The sequence below is a fragment of the Nesoenas mayeri genome (genome assembly GCF_963082525.1).
Source record: "Nesoenas mayeri genome assembly, chromosome: 5".
Lineage (NCBI taxonomy): Eukaryota > Metazoa > Chordata > Aves > Columbiformes > Columbidae > Nesoenas > Nesoenas mayeri.
Window position 1 is genome coordinate 49,831,298 of NC_137548.1, and position 17,991 is coordinate 49,849,288.

At 42.0% G+C, this 17,991-nt stretch overlaps 1 protein-coding gene across 6 annotated transcripts in view; it reads left to right on the top strand.

Annotated features, from left to right (window-relative positions):
- The first annotated feature begins 10,982 nt into the window (after window positions 1-10,982).
- Window positions 10,983-17,991, top strand: part of KMT5B (lysine methyltransferase 5B) — a 40,740-nt gene continuing 33,731 nt past the window's right edge. For 2 of the 6 annotated variants that reach the window (XM_080344762.1, XM_080344761.1), the window contains exons 1-2: window positions 11,961-12,084; window positions 17,328-17,424. Coding sequence is in view for 1 of the 6 variants with exons in the window: in XM_080344757.1 (XP_080200883.1) it covers window positions 12,014-12,084 (71 nt within the window). In the remaining 5 variants the exon portion in view is untranslated. Of the gene's footprint in view, window positions 11,291-11,960; window positions 12,085-12,429; window positions 12,494-17,327; window positions 17,425-17,991 lie in introns of those variants that run through there. The other 4 variants (XM_080344763.1, XM_080344757.1, XM_080344764.1 and 1 more) reach the window with 4 other exon arrangements.

Sequence of the window (17,991 nt, forward strand, 5' to 3'; positions counted from 1 at the left end):
CTGAATTGGAAGAGACCCACAAGGATCATCAAGTCCAACTGCTGTCCCTGCATTCGACAACTCCACAGTTCACACCATGTGTCTGAGGGCATTGTCCAGTCTCTTCTTGAACACTGTCAGGCTTGGGGCTGTGACACTTCCCCGTGGAGCCTGTTCCCATGCTCCACCACCCTCTGGGTGAAGAACCTTTTTCTAATGTTCAACCTAAACCTCCCCTGGCACATCTTCCTGCTATTTCTTTGGTTTATGTCATTAGCTGCCAGAGAAATCGGCACCTACCCTTCCTCTTCCCCTTGCGAGGAAGCTGTAGACTGTGATCAGGTGTCCTCTTAGTCTCCTCTTCTCCAGGCTGAACAAACCAATTAACTTTAGCTGCTCCTCATATGGCTTCCTCTCCAAACTCTTCACCAACTACGTGGCCCACTTCTGGACACTCTCCAGTAGTTTAATATATTTTTTATATTGTGGTGCCCAGAACTGCGGATAGTGCTCCAGGTGAGGCTGAACCAGTGCAGAGCAGAGGGGGACAATCATCTCCCTTGCCCAGCTGGCAATGCTTTGCTTGATGCACCCAGGACACAGTTGTTCACTTGGCTGCCAGGGCACACCATTGACCCATGTTCAACTTGCCATTGAGCAGAACCCCCAGATCCCTCTCTGCAGAGCTGCTTTCCAGCATCTTATCTCTCATTCTGTAGGTACAGCCAGGGTTGCCTTGTCCCAGGTGCAAAATCCAGCACTTGCTCTTGTTGAGCTTCATGTAGTTGGTGATTGTCCAGTTCTACAATTTGTCCAGATCCTTCTGCAGGGCCTCTCTGCCCCCCGAGAGTGTTGACAGCTCATTCCGATTTTGTGTCATTGGCAAACTTACTAAGTATTCTATCTTGATTTCAGTAAAGTATTTGACATAGTCTCCCACAGCATCCTTGCTGCTAAATCAAGAAAGTATGGACTGGATAATAGGGCACTGAGGTGAACTGGGAAGTGGCTGAAGGAAGAACCACCCCTGCTAGTCCTACAAATACCACTTACTTTAAGCAAACACCTTTAGTAAACAAACGTATGAGGAAAAAATGAACAGCTAAGGGAGGCTTGGTTTTTTTGTTGTTGTTGTTTGTTTGTTTTTGTTTGTTTGGGTTTTTTTGTTTTTTGTTTTTTGTTTTCCTTTTTTGGTCTCGTTTCAGTAATAAATAGATTGCTTCTCAACTGATGACTTCTCAGTATGGGCCATTTGGCTTTTAAGAGCTTACAGGGACTGTAACTAGACCCCTGCTGCTTGCTTGTCATATATGCTTGTCATCTAAAGTTTCATATCCAACACAAAGCAACTGGAAGAAGAATGCAAAAAAAGTATCTGTATTTGTATGGGATTGCAGAAGGTATCACCTGAAATCCACACACAGAGCTTAGATTCAAAGATACAACAGCCGTATGAGTATTACCCAAGCTGAGGAGCACCAGATGGTCTGAGCAGCAAGACAGTCACTGGATGGAGATGACATCAGTGTGAAGTGGCCTCTTTGGGGTAAGGATGCATGAGACTGGCCAAACCATGTCCTACAAGGCCTGCCTGCTACACCCAATGGATGCTGGATGAAAACAAAAAAAGCCTAGAGAACAGGTTAGCGGTTACTTTGCGTGCAATAGGCCTGGCAGACTGGAGACCATATAAAGACTGCAGGCTCACAAAGGAGCTGATGCAGGATAGGATCTTGTGAGCTAGAATTTTGGAGTTTAGCATTGACCTTCATTTGCAACCCAAATATCACTTTAAGCAGGTTTTAACCTTGTTTTGTTTTGTTTTGTTTTGTTTTAAAGTATCTATGTTTTAACTGAAATCATTGATCTGTTCTGTGTATCCATACTTTCTGGACAAAAAAGGATGGCAGAAACCAAGAGCATACCTATATCAGATGTTAGATGTTACTACGAAAAACTTAAAACAAATTTATATTATTTGACCATAATGGAAAGAAGGTTCAGACCTATCAGGGAGCTATAATAAAGAAGTTCTGGTTTCAGTTGTGCAGTCCTTTAAAGTTCCTCTGAGCCAGGGCGCTGCTAAGGTCTGGTTGCAGGTACTAACTTTTCGGTAAGAATGGACTTGAAATTGGTAAAATGCTGTTATATATCAGCTCTTCTGCTTTCTTGCGGAGATGAACACACTACCAAAAGCAAAGCTAGACTGCATAAAGGATTATTTCTGTGCTTCCTATTTCAGCACAGAAGCTGTTTCAAAGTGAAGAATAAACTCATTGTATTTCTTTATGCAGCTGAGGAGAACCTTCATGGTTTGCTGTCAAGGTACACTAATCTCTCTGCATTCAGCACAATGCTGTACATGCAGCAATATCTTTAGAAGCTGGGGCCCTTTATGCACAGAAATACAAGCCAGTCCTTAATGCCTGATCTCGAGCCTGAAATCCTGTTGTGGGTATATAAAGCAGAATCTATCAGCCTAATAAGTCATTTAATAAGGCATTGCTCTTATCCTCAAGGCCCTCGGTGAAACCAGGGCCTTGCCACTACCTTCAGCTTTCCCTAAAAAATCACAAGCTCTGTGCACCCTGCAGTGAGCTAGATGGCTCTTCCTTGTCAACTCCCATGCCATGTTGCCTACAGATTTGAATCTAGTAGCCTTTTCTTGGGACTAAGCATTTATCAGCTGCCTAGCAGCCAACAAGTAGTTATTTTTTCCAAGATAGTTCGGATGTGAAGAAGGCTGCATTGTTAAACTGGGATATGACTCCCTGAGAGAGAACAGTCACCCTCTGCTCATGGTAGGTCAGGCCAATATGACCTTTTATGTTGGCAGACACCTGTTGGAGAAGCAGCTTTCTGACAGGACGGTACAATGCATTTCTGAAAGCAGAAGAAATATATTGTTCCTCCTCATGTGAAAAACCACTGACTAGAAAAGCCAGATTCTCCTTAAAACTAAAAGTGGTTTCCCATCAACATTCAGAAGTTTCAAGCAAAGTTTCGCTTATCATCAAATGTTCTCTCGCACTCAGGTAATAGGAATGAGGAAGGACAGCAAAGCATAGAAAGGAGAAACAAGATTTATTTGCTTTCTGTATGTAGACATGTGTGCAAGCATCTACTCTGATCAGGATCTACATCCCTGTTCTCACTAATCCTGAACACGGAAACTCCTTGTTTATCGTGGTACATCACTGAAGTATTTTCTCTGTTCCTCTCCACCTCCCCTCAGATGACATCTTGGAGTTTTCCAAAGAAGTAAATGGATTTGGCGTTTAAGTGGCTGGCCTTCAGCTACAGACTCATAGCTCTGAATCATGTGAGCCAGACGTACCCAAAGTCTTGGACCACAGGCTGCTTGTTTGTCAACACTTCATTAATGCAGTATCTGCACAGTGAGGCCTTCTTTCTCCTGCTAGTAAAACTATACCCTCCTATAAATCTGATCTATGTCTTCCAAACCTGCAGAGATTTCATGAAAGATGAAATTGATAAATTAGCCTTCATCTTGCAAGACCTATCATCTGCACTGCTGCCACCATGGTTGCTTCTGTCAGAAGACTGAGAAGAAACGTCAGAAAGTCACAGCAGACCAAATAACATATGTGGGTATGATCTGCATTTTCAGTTGAGGGGCAATAATAGTATACAGACTATAGTTTTGATACTTTTCCTTCTAGATGGTCTGAACAAGAATGGCAATTTTTGTTTTATAATAATACTAAGGAAATTTTTTTCCAGTTCAGCTAGAAAGCTGGATGCAGGCTCATTTATCCTCTAAATAAAGGGAGAGGAGCAGAATGTGAATGGCTGAGTTTCAAGAGGATGTTTTACTTCATTGCAATGCACTTTTTAAACACTCTTAAGTCACATAGCAAACCTTTGGGGTAGATTTCATTAACTCACTGATAGGTATAAAAAAGAGGATTAGAAAAACAATGAACTAATAGAAGGAGACAGGAGATTAGTGAAATGTTTCACATGCAAAACTAGAACCGCATTGAGGAATCTGTCAACCCTGTCCTTCCCTAACCTCTAACAGCACTGTTTTCAGCAGAAGGATTTCGTGTTTTCATAATGCTTCTTCTGTAAACTGCTAGCAAAGTATTACATCTAAGCAGAAAAGCAGACAGCTTTTGAGATTGACCAAGAGGGAGGTTTCTTAAAAACAAAACAAAAGAAAAAAAACAACAATCAAAACAAAAAGAACCCCAGCCAAACAGAAAAAAACAAACACCAGAAGAACAGGCAGGGGCATACCTAGAACACATTATATCCTGATTTTTTTGAGTTCGTCTGATCCCATCCTTCTATGATTAAAAGTATTAGCCCTGCTCATCAAGTTCAGAGCTTTCAATCCTGACTCTTACATCTGCCATTTTGCAGTTTCACACACAGGCCAAAGTCATCAAGATAGAGTTCATAAAGGAGAAAAAAAAAAAAAAAACAACAAAAAACCAAAAAACCAAACAAACCCAAAACCAACAACAACAACCTTTCAAGCCAAAAAAAACTTGCTGCCAAGGCAAAGCCTTCTTCAGGTCAGAAGGGAAACATGATTCACATATGGATCCAATGCTCACTGTGAGGTAACTCTTTAGTACCAACGGAACATAGAAGGAGTGAGTATCCCATTAACTTAAAAAAAATGCACCTGAGAACTATGCTCCATCAGGAGAAAACCAAAGGCCTGTCAGACTCTTGTAGGAGAGGGACAAAGATGAATACCCATCTGTGTCTCCAATATAACCAAAAGTAGTGATGAGAAGAAATTACAATTAGTTTCTATAATCAGGTAATGAGCAGAACTGTGTCAGTGCACGAATATCTGCAAACAAAAAATATGAAACAAGCACATTTTGGGGCCCTTTTTGCCCTTTTTCTGCTTTTTGGATTATTTTTGACACAGATACTATTTTTTTTCAGGTATGAGACAACTACTACAGGTAATATATATGGGCAAATAACACCTCGATCAGCATGCTCTATTGGAATCAGGTCAGTACCCATCAGAAACTTTTCATGATCCTGTACTTATAAAAAAACAAAAGCAACCAAACAAACAAAAAACAAAACAAACAAACATTTACAGTAACAAAGATTGCTAGATGAAAATGTGTGAAAAGCCTGGCTAAAAGAGGGATACAAGTGAGAGATGTTAAACCATAGCACTTGTATAGAACTAATAGCCTTCCTTTTTGGTACAACAAAACAAAATGAAAAATCCCTGCCAGTATCTCTGAATGACCATAGAGCTTTGGGAAGACAGTAACTCCTCACTCCAAAGAATGAAAACTACAAAGTTCAACACAACTTGAGGGTGATACTTGCCAAGCTCTCCAGTTTTTTGTGCAGCATCTTTCATATAAACTGAGTCCAAAGTAAGCAAACAGACCCAGACATGTAAAAAGAAGCAAAAAACCCCAACCCTAACACCAGTTTGAAAAGGAAAAAGATGGATTCCAATACAATTTGAGAGGAAATGAAGGAGCCTCTTTTAGAGGCTCTATGTATGGTTCCTACATAGTTAAAGGTAAGCAAGGAAAGTTAAGCTTTTAGAGATATGCTACTACAAATCCATAAGCAATTTCAAAAGCATCCAAAGGACAGCATTTCATCCCAGAAAGCATAAAAAAAAGGATGACAAAAATAGCTCTTTTTTTTCCTGTTTCTTGATACCTTTCTATGCACTTGTATAATATCTAACATAGTGGGATCTGGATGTGATTGGGCTTTGTTCGTGACACTGTAAGAGCAATAAAAGGCTTACTGAAATTAGTAAACTCATAATGATTTCAAAGGGGGTTGTCTCAACGCAGTGAACAATTTCTGAAGCCTGCTTTTCTTCAAATTTTAACCTTTGTTTTCTGTGCAAAGATTGTGTTCCTTCTATTCATACCTTTTATGTAGAGGCAGGTCACTCAGGCAGACAGATGTTGGTGAAGGAAAGCAGGAGTAAGGAGTAAGGCAGTTATCTGTTTGCTATCAAAGTAGTATTCCTTGCTGAGGACAATAACTGCAGCACTCTCCCAAGGACCAGTAAAATATAACAATCAACAAACAAAACTAATCTCAGAGAAGAGAGAAGGCTGGAAGGGTTTTCACTGGAATCTAGCTGGTGTCCAAACACTTGCTGTGAGTTCTGTTGATGAATGCTGCATCTTTAGCAAAAAAAAAAAAAACAGGCAGTGATATTTGCAAATGAATTCTAACTGTTCCTTCTTGTCGTGCAATTCTTCATCACTTTTTGTATCTCCCTTTTCCTCTCCCTCTACATCTTGTATCACTTTTTGGAAATGTGTCCCATGTTTGAGAAACAAGATTTAATATCATCCTAATCTCCTTTTTATTTTTTTTTTATTTTTTTTTTATTTTTTGCAAGGGGGAAAAAGGAATGGAAAATAATATTATTTCTTTTGCTTGCATATGCTCACACTAGAAGAGTGCGATATACCTGGCAACCATATCAAGAAATATTTCCCTTTCACCATGAAGGAATTTTATGGAGAAAATCAAGGGTTTTTTCCCTGAACAGGGATAGTGGTAGGAGATGGGACAGTCTCTTTCTTGTACACAAATAGTTTTGGTTTTCAGGTGCCTTTTCTAGCCTTCTGGATCTGTTGCCTTCTTCCTGAACAGAAGAATCCAGTTATTATTAGAGATAGCACTTACTCCTGTTTAGCACCCAGCCCTCTTCTATCTTTTTGTTTTGAACACGGCCTAATGTGCACTGAGGCAGTGACTCCAACACTGAGTGACAGAGGTTCCTGGATAAGATGCTGCCATTATTTGTATTTGATGGTGGGGAAAACAAACAAAAAACAAACAAACAAATGTGAATTTATATAAACCTCTGCAGATTTTGATTAGCTTATTTACAAAATAAAGGGTTGCTGTTGGTATGCATTAGTGGAGAAAATCTGCCTTTACTGCAGGCAGGGAGCTGAGATTTATACTAATTTCTACACCATGCCCTTGTATCAGAGTCACAGAAATGGTCCCTATATTAATGAAGAAATACAAACCTCTGTATTTTATAAATAACAATCGGCAGTGAATACAAGCACATAATTCACTCGAGGACGCCTGCAACTGTTAATAAATCACTCAAGCTGCATTCTGACAGCTTATAACATCAGCAGATCCCTTCAAGTGAGTTACACCCATTCATTTACAGAGAGGAGGCCATCTATCATCTATTATTGACCATCTCTTGCTAAGAGATAAATTTTTGATAAATTAACGAGAATTTTGATAGAAAATGTCTAATGTTATTCCTGTGTATTTTCATTTGCAATGTTTAAGTTTGGGTTTACAATTGTCAGTGAAAACTGACTTGTCGCATCAGCCAGAGGCAATTACATATTGACTGCAATGGTATGCCTCACAGCAAGTTTCGCAAGGCACAATGGCTTGTGTTTAAGGCCATGCTCCTACACAGATGAAAGGAATTGATCCTCTCAAAGATGTCACAGGAAGATATTTATTCCCTCAGTACACAAAGGAAACAAATTCTCTGTGTGCCCATGCCAACAGAAAAGTGTAGTTTGCAGTGTGAAACCTGTTACCGTTTTCACATCATCATCTCTTCCCAATAGTAAAAATGATGGCTATAGAGCATGTGCTTGCTGTAAACAGAAGATAAAACATTGCCATAAAGGAAAGATTAAGCTCATTACCCCTGAAGATTTACTTCAGCTCCTTCCTTTCTGTTTTCTCATGCTTCTACTTCACTGTATTGCTGTGCTCTTAAAACTGGCAGAACTGACAGTAGGGATTTGGGCACAAGATTTCCAGTTTAAAATTCCAACATAAGTTACATATAAGTTATAGCACAAGACATGGTGTGCTTTAAAACTGCCATGGCCTGGCAGACCCTGCTAAAGAGCCAGAACACATATGACCACTCAGGTTTGCTGTTGGCACATAAACACTCCCATATTTCCATTTCAGAAATGCTTGCATTGGGTCTATGTAAAAGTACTGCAGAATAAAAGTAAGCAGAAAAGCCCTAAATGCCTGTGTAGCTGAGTAAAACTGTCAGGTGATGGACTTTTTAATTGTGGTTATATGTTTGTAGTCCTCTAAATTACCTGTTGCCACAATACTTAAGTCAGATTTGGAAATAAATTAAGAATGGACATATAAGCATACATCAACAAAACACCACTTGCTCAGCTTGAAGATGGATTTGCCTGCATATCACTAGAAAGGTTTTGCTGCAGGGGTGGTTTTGAATAGGGAGTTTTAGAGCTGGATTCCAACCCTGTAGCTGTGGGCAGAAGTCTGGACCAATTAAAAGCCCCAGAGACTGCAATGCAATAGCAGCTTCTACACCTAACTCAAGTCTAAAGTTCAAGCTTTGCTTCTTAAAAGATGTTTTTTACAAAACCACTAATCACATAAATATTTTAGTAACCACAGTTTTTCAGTGAAAACTGGATAACCAAACATGTTTGCTTTATTAGGACTGTGCTATTATAGCATATATGGGATGTTGAAAATGTAAAAGCTAGTATTTCCAAAATGGGAATGCCTACAAAATCAGCAAAAAGCAAGTTTTTATAACTGTAACCATTTTAGGAATACTACTTTGGGAACTAAAGAGTACTGATTCTTGCCATTGTATACTGAAATAAGCTCATCCATTGCCTGGCATATGCTTGAAATCTTTCAGTCTTAGAGTATCAGAAAAAAAATCTCCAGCAGAAGTCACAAAATCACAACAGATATATTGAGTAACATGACTGAATGAAATTTTTACACCTTTAATATAAAATGCCATAATCATCATCCTTTGGTAACTAATTAGAAAACCGTAAAAGTTCATTATCTGAGACCTTTCATGTTCTGGTGAGGGTTAAGCCTGATATGGTAGTATTCATTCCGGAAGTGAAATGGTCTTTCATAATACATATGTGTAATTTCTGAAATTACATCTAGTTGGAGCTAGTCATCATGCTGGTTTCCAGAAAAAAACATGGGGACTCAAAATTGTTTAGTGTAGCAAATTTATTTCTGAATCATCTCATCATGATTTGACCATGGTTTGACCACCCCACTTTCTTATTTTCAAAGGCAGTATTTTGTTTTATTGAATGAAAGATCTAAAATGGGAAACTGCTATAATGTAGAAGAAATAACAAACCCAACTGTAGTAAAACTGGAAACAGTGCTTATTTTTTCTTTAACTTTTATAATCATTACCAGAATAGATGGGGAAATAAGTTTTAGATAAATGTATTCTGAAAAAAAATAATATCCCTTCAGATGCAGCCAGGGCTTTGTCGCCAGACCACCTGGTAGAGCCTATGGTGAGGATGTAAATAAGTTTTTTTGTGTGCACTGCTTCAACCACAACAAGGACTCTCCATCTGTTGTTGGATCTATGGAAAGTAAAACTCTTGTTGCCATTAAGGCCAAAGCCAGCATCTTCCAGTCTAGCAACATCTAAACTTCTGAGATTACTGTAGCCATTCCCATAAATATACAGAGCAAACTGGTGCATCTATAAAACAATATACAAATGTTGTTACTAACATTATCACAGTGTTGCTGCCTGCGGTACTATTATTAGTCTGTTCTGGTTTGAAGTACATCTTTCAGAGGTTTATAATTTAACTGTGAAAGTCTGTGTTAAACTGGTTTAGCAATGGGGCATACAAAATCTCAGCTTTAGAGGCAATTTCATGTTATCAAATTATAGTAAAATCAATTTAGCTAGCAATTTGGTTTGTTGGGACATATGCCACTTCCAGATATTGTTCACTTGTATAATCAAGGCAAAATTAAACCCAGTTTCATGTGAAACTATATTTTATTAAAAACTTTAGCATGCTACTATAAATAAAGCTGAGGATTTGGTATTCCTGGTGAGTAGCTGTTGAAAGGAAAGACGTGGCAAATCACAACAAATCTTTTCTCTTCCACAAACATTTATTGTTACCTTAAAATGAAAGCAAATAACCTAAAAGTTTCTAGTAAACTTATAAAAATAAAACTTTTACTTGAGAACAGTCTACAATCATCATATGACAAGGAACATGAAATATTAAGTACATAATAAAACTTCTGAACTTTGAGCAGAAAAATGTTTGCCTTCAAGTTTTCCAGCTCCTGCAAATGTAGAAATCATAGAATCATTCCAGTTGGAAGAGACCATCAGGATCATCAAGTCCAACCATAACCTAATTCTGGCACTAAACCATGTCCCTAAGAACCTCGTCTAAACGCCTTTTAAACACCTCCAGGGATGGTGACTCAACCACTTCCCCGTGCAGCCTGTTCCAATGCCTGACAACCCTGTCCATGAAGAATTTTTTACTGATATCCAACCTAAACCTCCCCGGCACAGCTTGAGGCCATTTCCTCTCATCCTGTCTCTTGCTACTTGAGAGAAGAGACCAACACTCCCCATGCCACAACCTCCTTTCAGGTAGTTGTAGACAGCGATCAGGTCTCCCCTCAGCCTCCTTTTCTCCAGGCTGAACAGCCCCAGGTCCCTCAGCCACTCCTCATCAGACTCGTGCTCCAGGCCCCTCATCAGCTTCATTCCCCTCCTCTCCACTCTCTCCAGTACTTTAGATATTCAGCAGTTATTGTATTAGCACTTTTTTTCCACAAACGCATTTAATTCAGCCTGTTTCTGTCTCAGGATCGCCACTTCCCATCTCGCAGTCTGTACCAGGTCTGACAGCAGCGACGCCACCTTTTGTTTCAAGGGGCCTCTATCGAAGCGGGCAGCCCACGGAGCTGCTGCCTTAACAGCACCCTCCTCTAGGGGGGCGCTCGCACCCACGCCCGGCCACCACCAGGCGTGGGGGGAACGTGGCGGCGCATGGCGGGGAAGGGAGGAGGAGGGGCGGCTGAGAATAGCCGGGCGAGCGGCTCAGCCCCGCTACTTCGTCGGGGACTGCCCGGCGACCCGGGAGAGTAGGTGCCGTCCCAGCCCCTCCAGGCCGCAGAGGCCATTTTTAAATGCCTCTGTCAGACAGCGACGGGGGAATAGCAGAGCCTTCAGGCAGAGTAGGGCAAACTGTCCACAGACCCCAGAACCAGAGTAGAAATGGAACCTAAAACGTCCACCACCCAACCGCACACATAAACGCGCCCAGACGCCTCATCGCCCCAGGGCGCGTAGTCTCTCGTATTTAAAGAGCAGCTCCGAGCGGAGGGATCCCTCCACCGCGTGAGTTGGTCGGAACTTATTCCAGGTATACACGGCCGGGCGTCCTGGCCGCGGGGTGGCCCGGACCTTGTTTTCTTTCAGTGAAATCCTTCCGCAGCGGCACAGCGCCGAGCTGAGTGGGTATGGCAGCTGTGGATAGCGCTGCTCCTCCTCCGCGGGTGAGGCGCGGTGGCTCGCAGGCTAGCGGCCTGCCTCTGTGCCGCGCGGTGTGAAGGGGCAGTGAGGGGAGGAGAGAGGGAACGGAGCAGGTTGGCGGGTGGCTAGGCTGTGTTTTCTTTCGAGTGGTGTATCCTTCCGCGACAGCGGGCGTAGGAAAGCGTTTTCCCACCACGGTGTCCCTCCGCCGCCGGGAGCGCAGGGGTAGGCAGCGTCTGCCCGGACAGGGCGTAGGAGGTCGCGGGAATCGCCTGGAGAAAGAAGAAACTTCGGAGAGCGGTGGCTGGAGCAGCGGCCCGCGTTGCTCGGCAGGTCGGCGAAAAGAGGGCTACCAGCAAGAAAGAAAGAAAAGGAGGAGCAGCCGGCAGCAGCAGCGACGGCGGCCGATCCTCGCCGCCGTCCCGCGGGGTCTCTACGAGGAAGCCCGCGGGACTCTTTCTCGGGGGGCTCGGCGGAAGGATCTCCAGGAGGTTTTTTCGTCGCGTTTACACTGCACCGCTCATCGCTTGGTGCCGCCATCTTGGATTTTAATCCGCCATTTTTTTTCCTCCCCCCACTGGGAATTATTTTTTGTCACTACCGCTGCCTGCCTTTCCCCCCTCCCCCCCCCCAGTTTTCCTCCACTTCTCCCTCGGTCAGTCGTCGCTCCCCTCCCTCCTCTTTTTTCCCGTCGCTCCGTTTCATTTGATGATTCATTTTCCTCCAGTGGTGGCTGAGGCAACGCCGGCGAGGGACCCAGCGCGGAGAGCAGCCGGGAGGTGAGCATGTGTGTGCCTTTGTGAGGGGGTCGCAACTCTCGTGGGCCCTTTGAGCGCGTTGCCCCCGCGCGTGGGAGGCGCCATGGGCAGCCTGTCAGCGGGTGGCGAGGCTGAGGCGCCCGGGTCTGTGAGAAGGCTGTGTCCCTCAGCTGGTGGGGTGGGAGCGGGCGTGAGGAACCGTGCGCGGTGTCTTGCTCCGTGGGCCGGGGGATGTTCTTGCAGCTGGCCGGCCGAGGAGGAAGTGTGCGGGGTCGCCGGCGTCCCCCGCCGCCTCGGGCAGGGCGAGGGCGGCTTTCGGCGGCGCTGATGGATGGGCTCCGCGGCCGCTGAAGGGGCGACCCGCGGCCGCTCGGAGAGAAAGTCATGTGCAGGCAGCGCTGCCTCCCCGCCGCACCTGGGGCCTGGGCAGGTGGGTGCCGTGGCGGGGCCGGCGTTTGGTGGCGAGCGGGAGGCGAGCTCTAGGGGGCAGCACGGCGCGGGGGGCGGTGCCTCTGGCCGGGCCCGCTCCCGTTCGGCCGTCCGCTTACACTTGGCTCGTCGCTGGGTTTTGTGCGAGTAGTTTCAGCCTAGGAAGGCTTGTAGGGAACTTGGGGATGAAGCTGTTAGTTACTCGGCACTTCGTGGCACTTCTGGTGTTGAATAGTTAGTGGTCCCGACGGCGTGGCTTTCCTCTGTGTGAGCCGTGAGAGGAGTTTTAACCGGTGTTTGTGCTATTTGGTATTTTTTAAGGTCTCTTTTGAGTGATTATTATCGACTCAGAGCTTTCTGCAATTGGATCGAAACGGCTGATATCCTGGGATTTTTTGTGATTTTTCATTGGGGAATAAACGTTTTTAAGGAAGAAGTGACGTGCATTTTTGTCTAGTATCTATATCTGAAACTTTAAAGTCGATTTATCTTTAACATATTATTCTACAAAAAAAGTAAAGATGAGGGCTGAGAGAGCATGTGGTGTTTTGATGAGTTGTGTCACAGGCAGTATGAGAATCTTAAGTGTGTAACTTTGTGTAGTTTTCTGGTGGGTTGAATTCAGTGCAGGGCGACACATACAAGATGACAGTTTGATTAGAGTGTTTAATAGTGTAACTATTCAACATATTTTAAAAATTAATGTTAATTTAAATTTAAAATTAATATTTATTTAATAGTTTAATTAAATATGTAGTGGTAGGTTTTAATCGGATTAAAATGTGTTATAGAATAAGTTCACACAGAGTCATGTCCTGTTTCCATCATCTGGGCACTATAGCTATGGATGCCTCCCCTTCTGTTTCCTTTAAAAATGAACTTTTGTCTAGAATTCTTTAAGCCTTCCTCCTTGCAAGTAATGCTGTGTGAGGAAATTAAGAATTACTTGACTGGAAAATGAGAAAAATTTTTTGTTGGTTTGGTTATTTTGTTTCGTTATTGTTTGTTTTGTTTTGTTATTTGAGCCAGATGAACACATACAAACATATCTGCTCTATATGCATTTGAATTTGTAAAGCGCAAAATAAGACTTATTTGAAGTAATTACTTAGTACATATTCAGTGAGTAAGTGGGATGATGTAACCCTGTATACTCAGTAACAGGACTGAACAGGGGTCTTGAACTGCTACGTCTAGCTAACCTGTGTAAGTCACATGGCTAAACTGTTGCAACACCTGATACTTTTTCTTCTCCTTTCAGTGGTCCTGCTTTTGCAACTCCAGTACCGCATCCTCTCTTGCTCTGATGCCCACTGGATCCTTTGCTAAACCTGCTCAGCACATAAAATCAACAGAAAATTACCTGCTCTTCCCCTTTGGGTTAATGAGGTTAAATTGAGTTATGGAGAGCTCCACTGAGCCTCTGGAATTGGGAAAATGTTTCTGTGAATTGGCAAGGGAGGTGGAAGGAGGTTCTCCCTCTCTGGAAGCAGTGAGCTTTTGGATTGCCCTGTCAGAATTTGCTGAACACTGGAGTTGCTGCAGTGAATTGAGAGGATCATGCAGCCTTTAGGGTGGTTTGCTCAGCAAGTTACTTGGCTTCATCTTGAGAGGGCACCTAGTAGAGGAACTGAAGGAGAGAGAGAGAAGGAGCAGGAGCTGCCTTTTGTATGCACATTCCTTCTCTGCTGCCCATTTGTACTGGTAAACTATTGCTCCTGTGCCTGCACTGTACTTGGATTAGTATCCAAATTGAGGCACAAAAAACATGACTGTGAAAGAACTGGCACAAGAGAAACTGGGACTGTATACACTGAGTTATTGGTGGGGAATTGAAGCCTGGGTTTGGATCAGTTTTGGATCTATGTGTGCTCTCACCAGTGTGCATTGTGGGGCTACAGTTCTGCAACAGTTTGAACTGACCTGAGTCAGTTTTGACAGAGTCTTACAGCCTCTCACGTACCACTCTTAATCCATGTCCAGTTCTGTACTGACCTTATTCTGAGAACTAAATAGCTGAAAAGAAACACTCAACAAACTTTTTTTTTTTTTTTTTTTTCCTGGTGGTTTAATTTACTGAACCAGTTCATCCCATGGGCAAAGAGAGTCCAAAGTGGATGTGAAATTAGGTGGCTAAAATTGGCATCTACAGGGGGGGACTGAAGTAGCCCTTCCTAGGTAGCTTTTATCCTGTTGAGGAATTGCAGCCTCAACTCCATAATCTTGAAGTGCAGTTGGGACCGCCTGACCTTTCTTTAAGATACAACATTGACTACAGAAATTATGGGAAAATAAACTCTCAGATTTCTTTTCTTTTTTTTTTTTTTTTTTTTTTTTCCTTTTTTTGGTCACCTTCTGTGGTTGCAAAGACCTCTGTTCGATGCCTGGTTTTGCTATGTTTTGCTATAATCAATAATGATTTGTAGTATAGCTTATAACATTAGATTCCTATTTAAAGTGACACTGCATTGGTTGCACACCCTTTGTGAGCCAGAAGCATTCATTGCCCCCCTTTCCTCTCTGGCTTAATGGTACTTGTCTGAACTGTCAAAATAGTAACCAAAATTAGATTTGAGGCTGTTTTGAATAACTCCTTAAACTCTGCAAGTTTTTATTCAGTTTTGATTTTGCTCAGTCTTTTGTATTTTTAGAAACTTGAACACTTTTTAGGGTTGGGTAGGGGTTTTTGTTAGCAGGATGGTGGGTGACTGTAGTGAAATCCTCTACAGCCTGGTGATCCTATAGAAAAACTGCTTGGATAGTTTTGCTCTGCATCCCAAAGGTCTGTGGTCTGTTGCCTTTTTTTATTTTTTGGAGCTATCAGTAATGAAACATATAACTTGTCTCTTGATGCCATTGATTTGTCTAGAAAAGCTGAAGCTGCGGTCATTGGGTCTTGAGTTTTGTTTTTGTGTCCTGTATTTGCTTTAGGCCACTGTCTTGTTGAGGATGGCTTTTTGCAGTTATAGATAATTTAAAAAGAACCAAACAAACAACAGCAACAAAAACAAACAAAAAACCCACACACACCAGAACTGGTTACATGTTTGAGTTCTTTGTAAAAATAAATAATCAAGAAATTGTATTTTAGAAGGAGGTAGTTTGACCTATGTACCAGTAGACCATGGGAAAGGGGAGGATGATCCTGCCTGCTAGGAAACCTCCTGTTCTTGTGTCTTTGCCTGTGCCCTGGAGAGTGGTGAACAAAATGCACTGCCTCTGTTTAGAAGCTGTCCTTGTCCTTTAAGTAATAAATATTTATATGCAAAAAACTGTCTTACAGAAGACTAAAATAAATGATATTTGAATTTCTTATGATTACTAATGTATGTGTTTGGGTGGTTTAGGGTTTTACTGATTTGGTTTTGTGCAGCTTTCTCTCCTGTCCCCCAACAACACTTTTCTGAATTGATGGATTTCACAGATGAAGACCCAAAATTTGTGAGACTCAGATGGCTTCTGAGATCCATTTTATCAGCCATAGAATTTCTTTACTGAAATTCACAGGGATTTACTAGATTTTTGTAGTATAAAAGGACTGATTCCTTTCATATGCGATATAAATCTGAATGGTACTGTTTAATCAGTCTGGTTAACACTTATCTATAAATCTGACTTTGTAAGCATTAATTGTGTTTGTGCTTCAGTTGTTGATTGGTGCTTCTGAATGTTACTGAAATGCAAATAATACTCACAAAGTTTGTTAATAGGTTTAATAAATTTAGAACCAGGTAAATGAAACTTTCTGAAAGTACTGTTGCAAGGAAATGCTAAATTCCCTATGAGATGTGCTGAATGCGATTGAGCTATATTTTGACATTTGAGGAAATGTGCCTGTAAAGTACCATAATAGAATTATAAAAGGTAGTATAATTATAAAGAGGAGTGGTATAATTAATAAACGGTGAAAACAACAACGTGGACATTCACATTGAAATAAAAAAGGTCCCTTGGAAGCTGTTGGTAAACTTAACAGTATAGATAAACCCAAAATCATAAGTGATCCATGCATGCTGTTATATTATTTGGTGGCAGAGCCCTTTAGCAGGAATTTTGAAATATGTGGAGGTGTAAATATATTCTAGTTCTTTCTTTAATATGAAGGTGGTGTTCACCTCTTCCTTTTCTGCCTCTGTTCCTGAAGGACTTGTCAGAATGAGTTTGATGTAGAAAGTACTGAGAGCAAATCGTATCTGAAGGTGTATTAAAGATCACGTGATGGTGGTAAGTGAGGCAGCTGTTGCTCTGGTTTAGGTTATCTGTTGGCATTAGGAGCTTTGATATTCACTGGGAAAGGAATGCTCTCTGTTGGTTCTGGCTTTTGATACCATCTCTTAAAAGCAGTGTTTGTGTATTGGGAAAAGGAATAGAGGCTGAAGCAGCACACTTGCATTTTGGCTCATACTAGAAAATAGAAGGCAGTAGATGGAGACAGGTTTTCTTGCTCATTAGGCAGCTAGGCTCAAATAAATAATGGTTTTACACAAGAATGTTTGCTAGGCTTCACTAAATGACTTTTGATTTTACTTGTGGAGAACTGTTGTCATCTATATCAATACATTTTGCAGCAAAAGCAAGGATTTTTCTTGAAGCTTAGTATGGTTTGAGTATTCTTCTGTGACCACATTCCTTCTTACTTTTTGCCATTGTACTTTGTTTGTCATTACTGTATTTGTTAGTGTAGTGGGGGAGTAACTTAGTGTTCTGCTTGCTGCATAACAATGTTTAGTTTTCTTAAAGAGAAGTGCGACTTAAGAGTTTGGTGGCAGGTTCATTCTATTATTTACTACATGGGGGAAATATGCCAAGCCAAATGCTGCTTACCTTCTCTCCAGATGCCTGTTCGCGAAGCAGACTTCCAGGCGCCTTCCCTCCCTGATAACCATTCACTTCTGGAGTCTGTGTCGTGGAGCTCTCAAGGCAAACTTTCAGGTGAGGCCTGTATCTGTTGCAGTGCAAACTGTCGGGATTCTTCTCTCCCTGATAACTGTTCACTCTGGAGTCGGTATTTAGAGCTCCAAAGACAAACTCTCAGGGGAGGCCTGTACCCGTTCGCGAAAGCAAACTTTCAGGCATTCCCTCCCTGATAACCATTTGCTCTGGAGTCTATGTTTTAGAACTCCAGAGGCAAACTTTCAGGTGAGGCCTGATAACCTTATGCAGAACAGACTTTCAGGAGACAAAATTCTCAAGAAAAAACAATTTAATGAAGTAGAATAGCAGGAGGGCTGGCTCAAGCTGGGTACCTATGCAAAGGTCCACCCAAGCATAGGAAACCATAGAATTTTATATCTTTACAAAGCATTTATACCATGATTCACTCCAATAGCAATATTTCACTTGAGGTCTTCTCGCTTCTCATTGAATCTTTTTCTCTGAGTCTCTGTAGGCCTTTGTTTTGTTCAGCTCTGGACTTTGTTTATTATCCATAGCTGTGCAGGTACTGTTTTGTCTAAATAAATACTTTCTTCTCAGCAAACTGCAAAATAGGCCTCATTT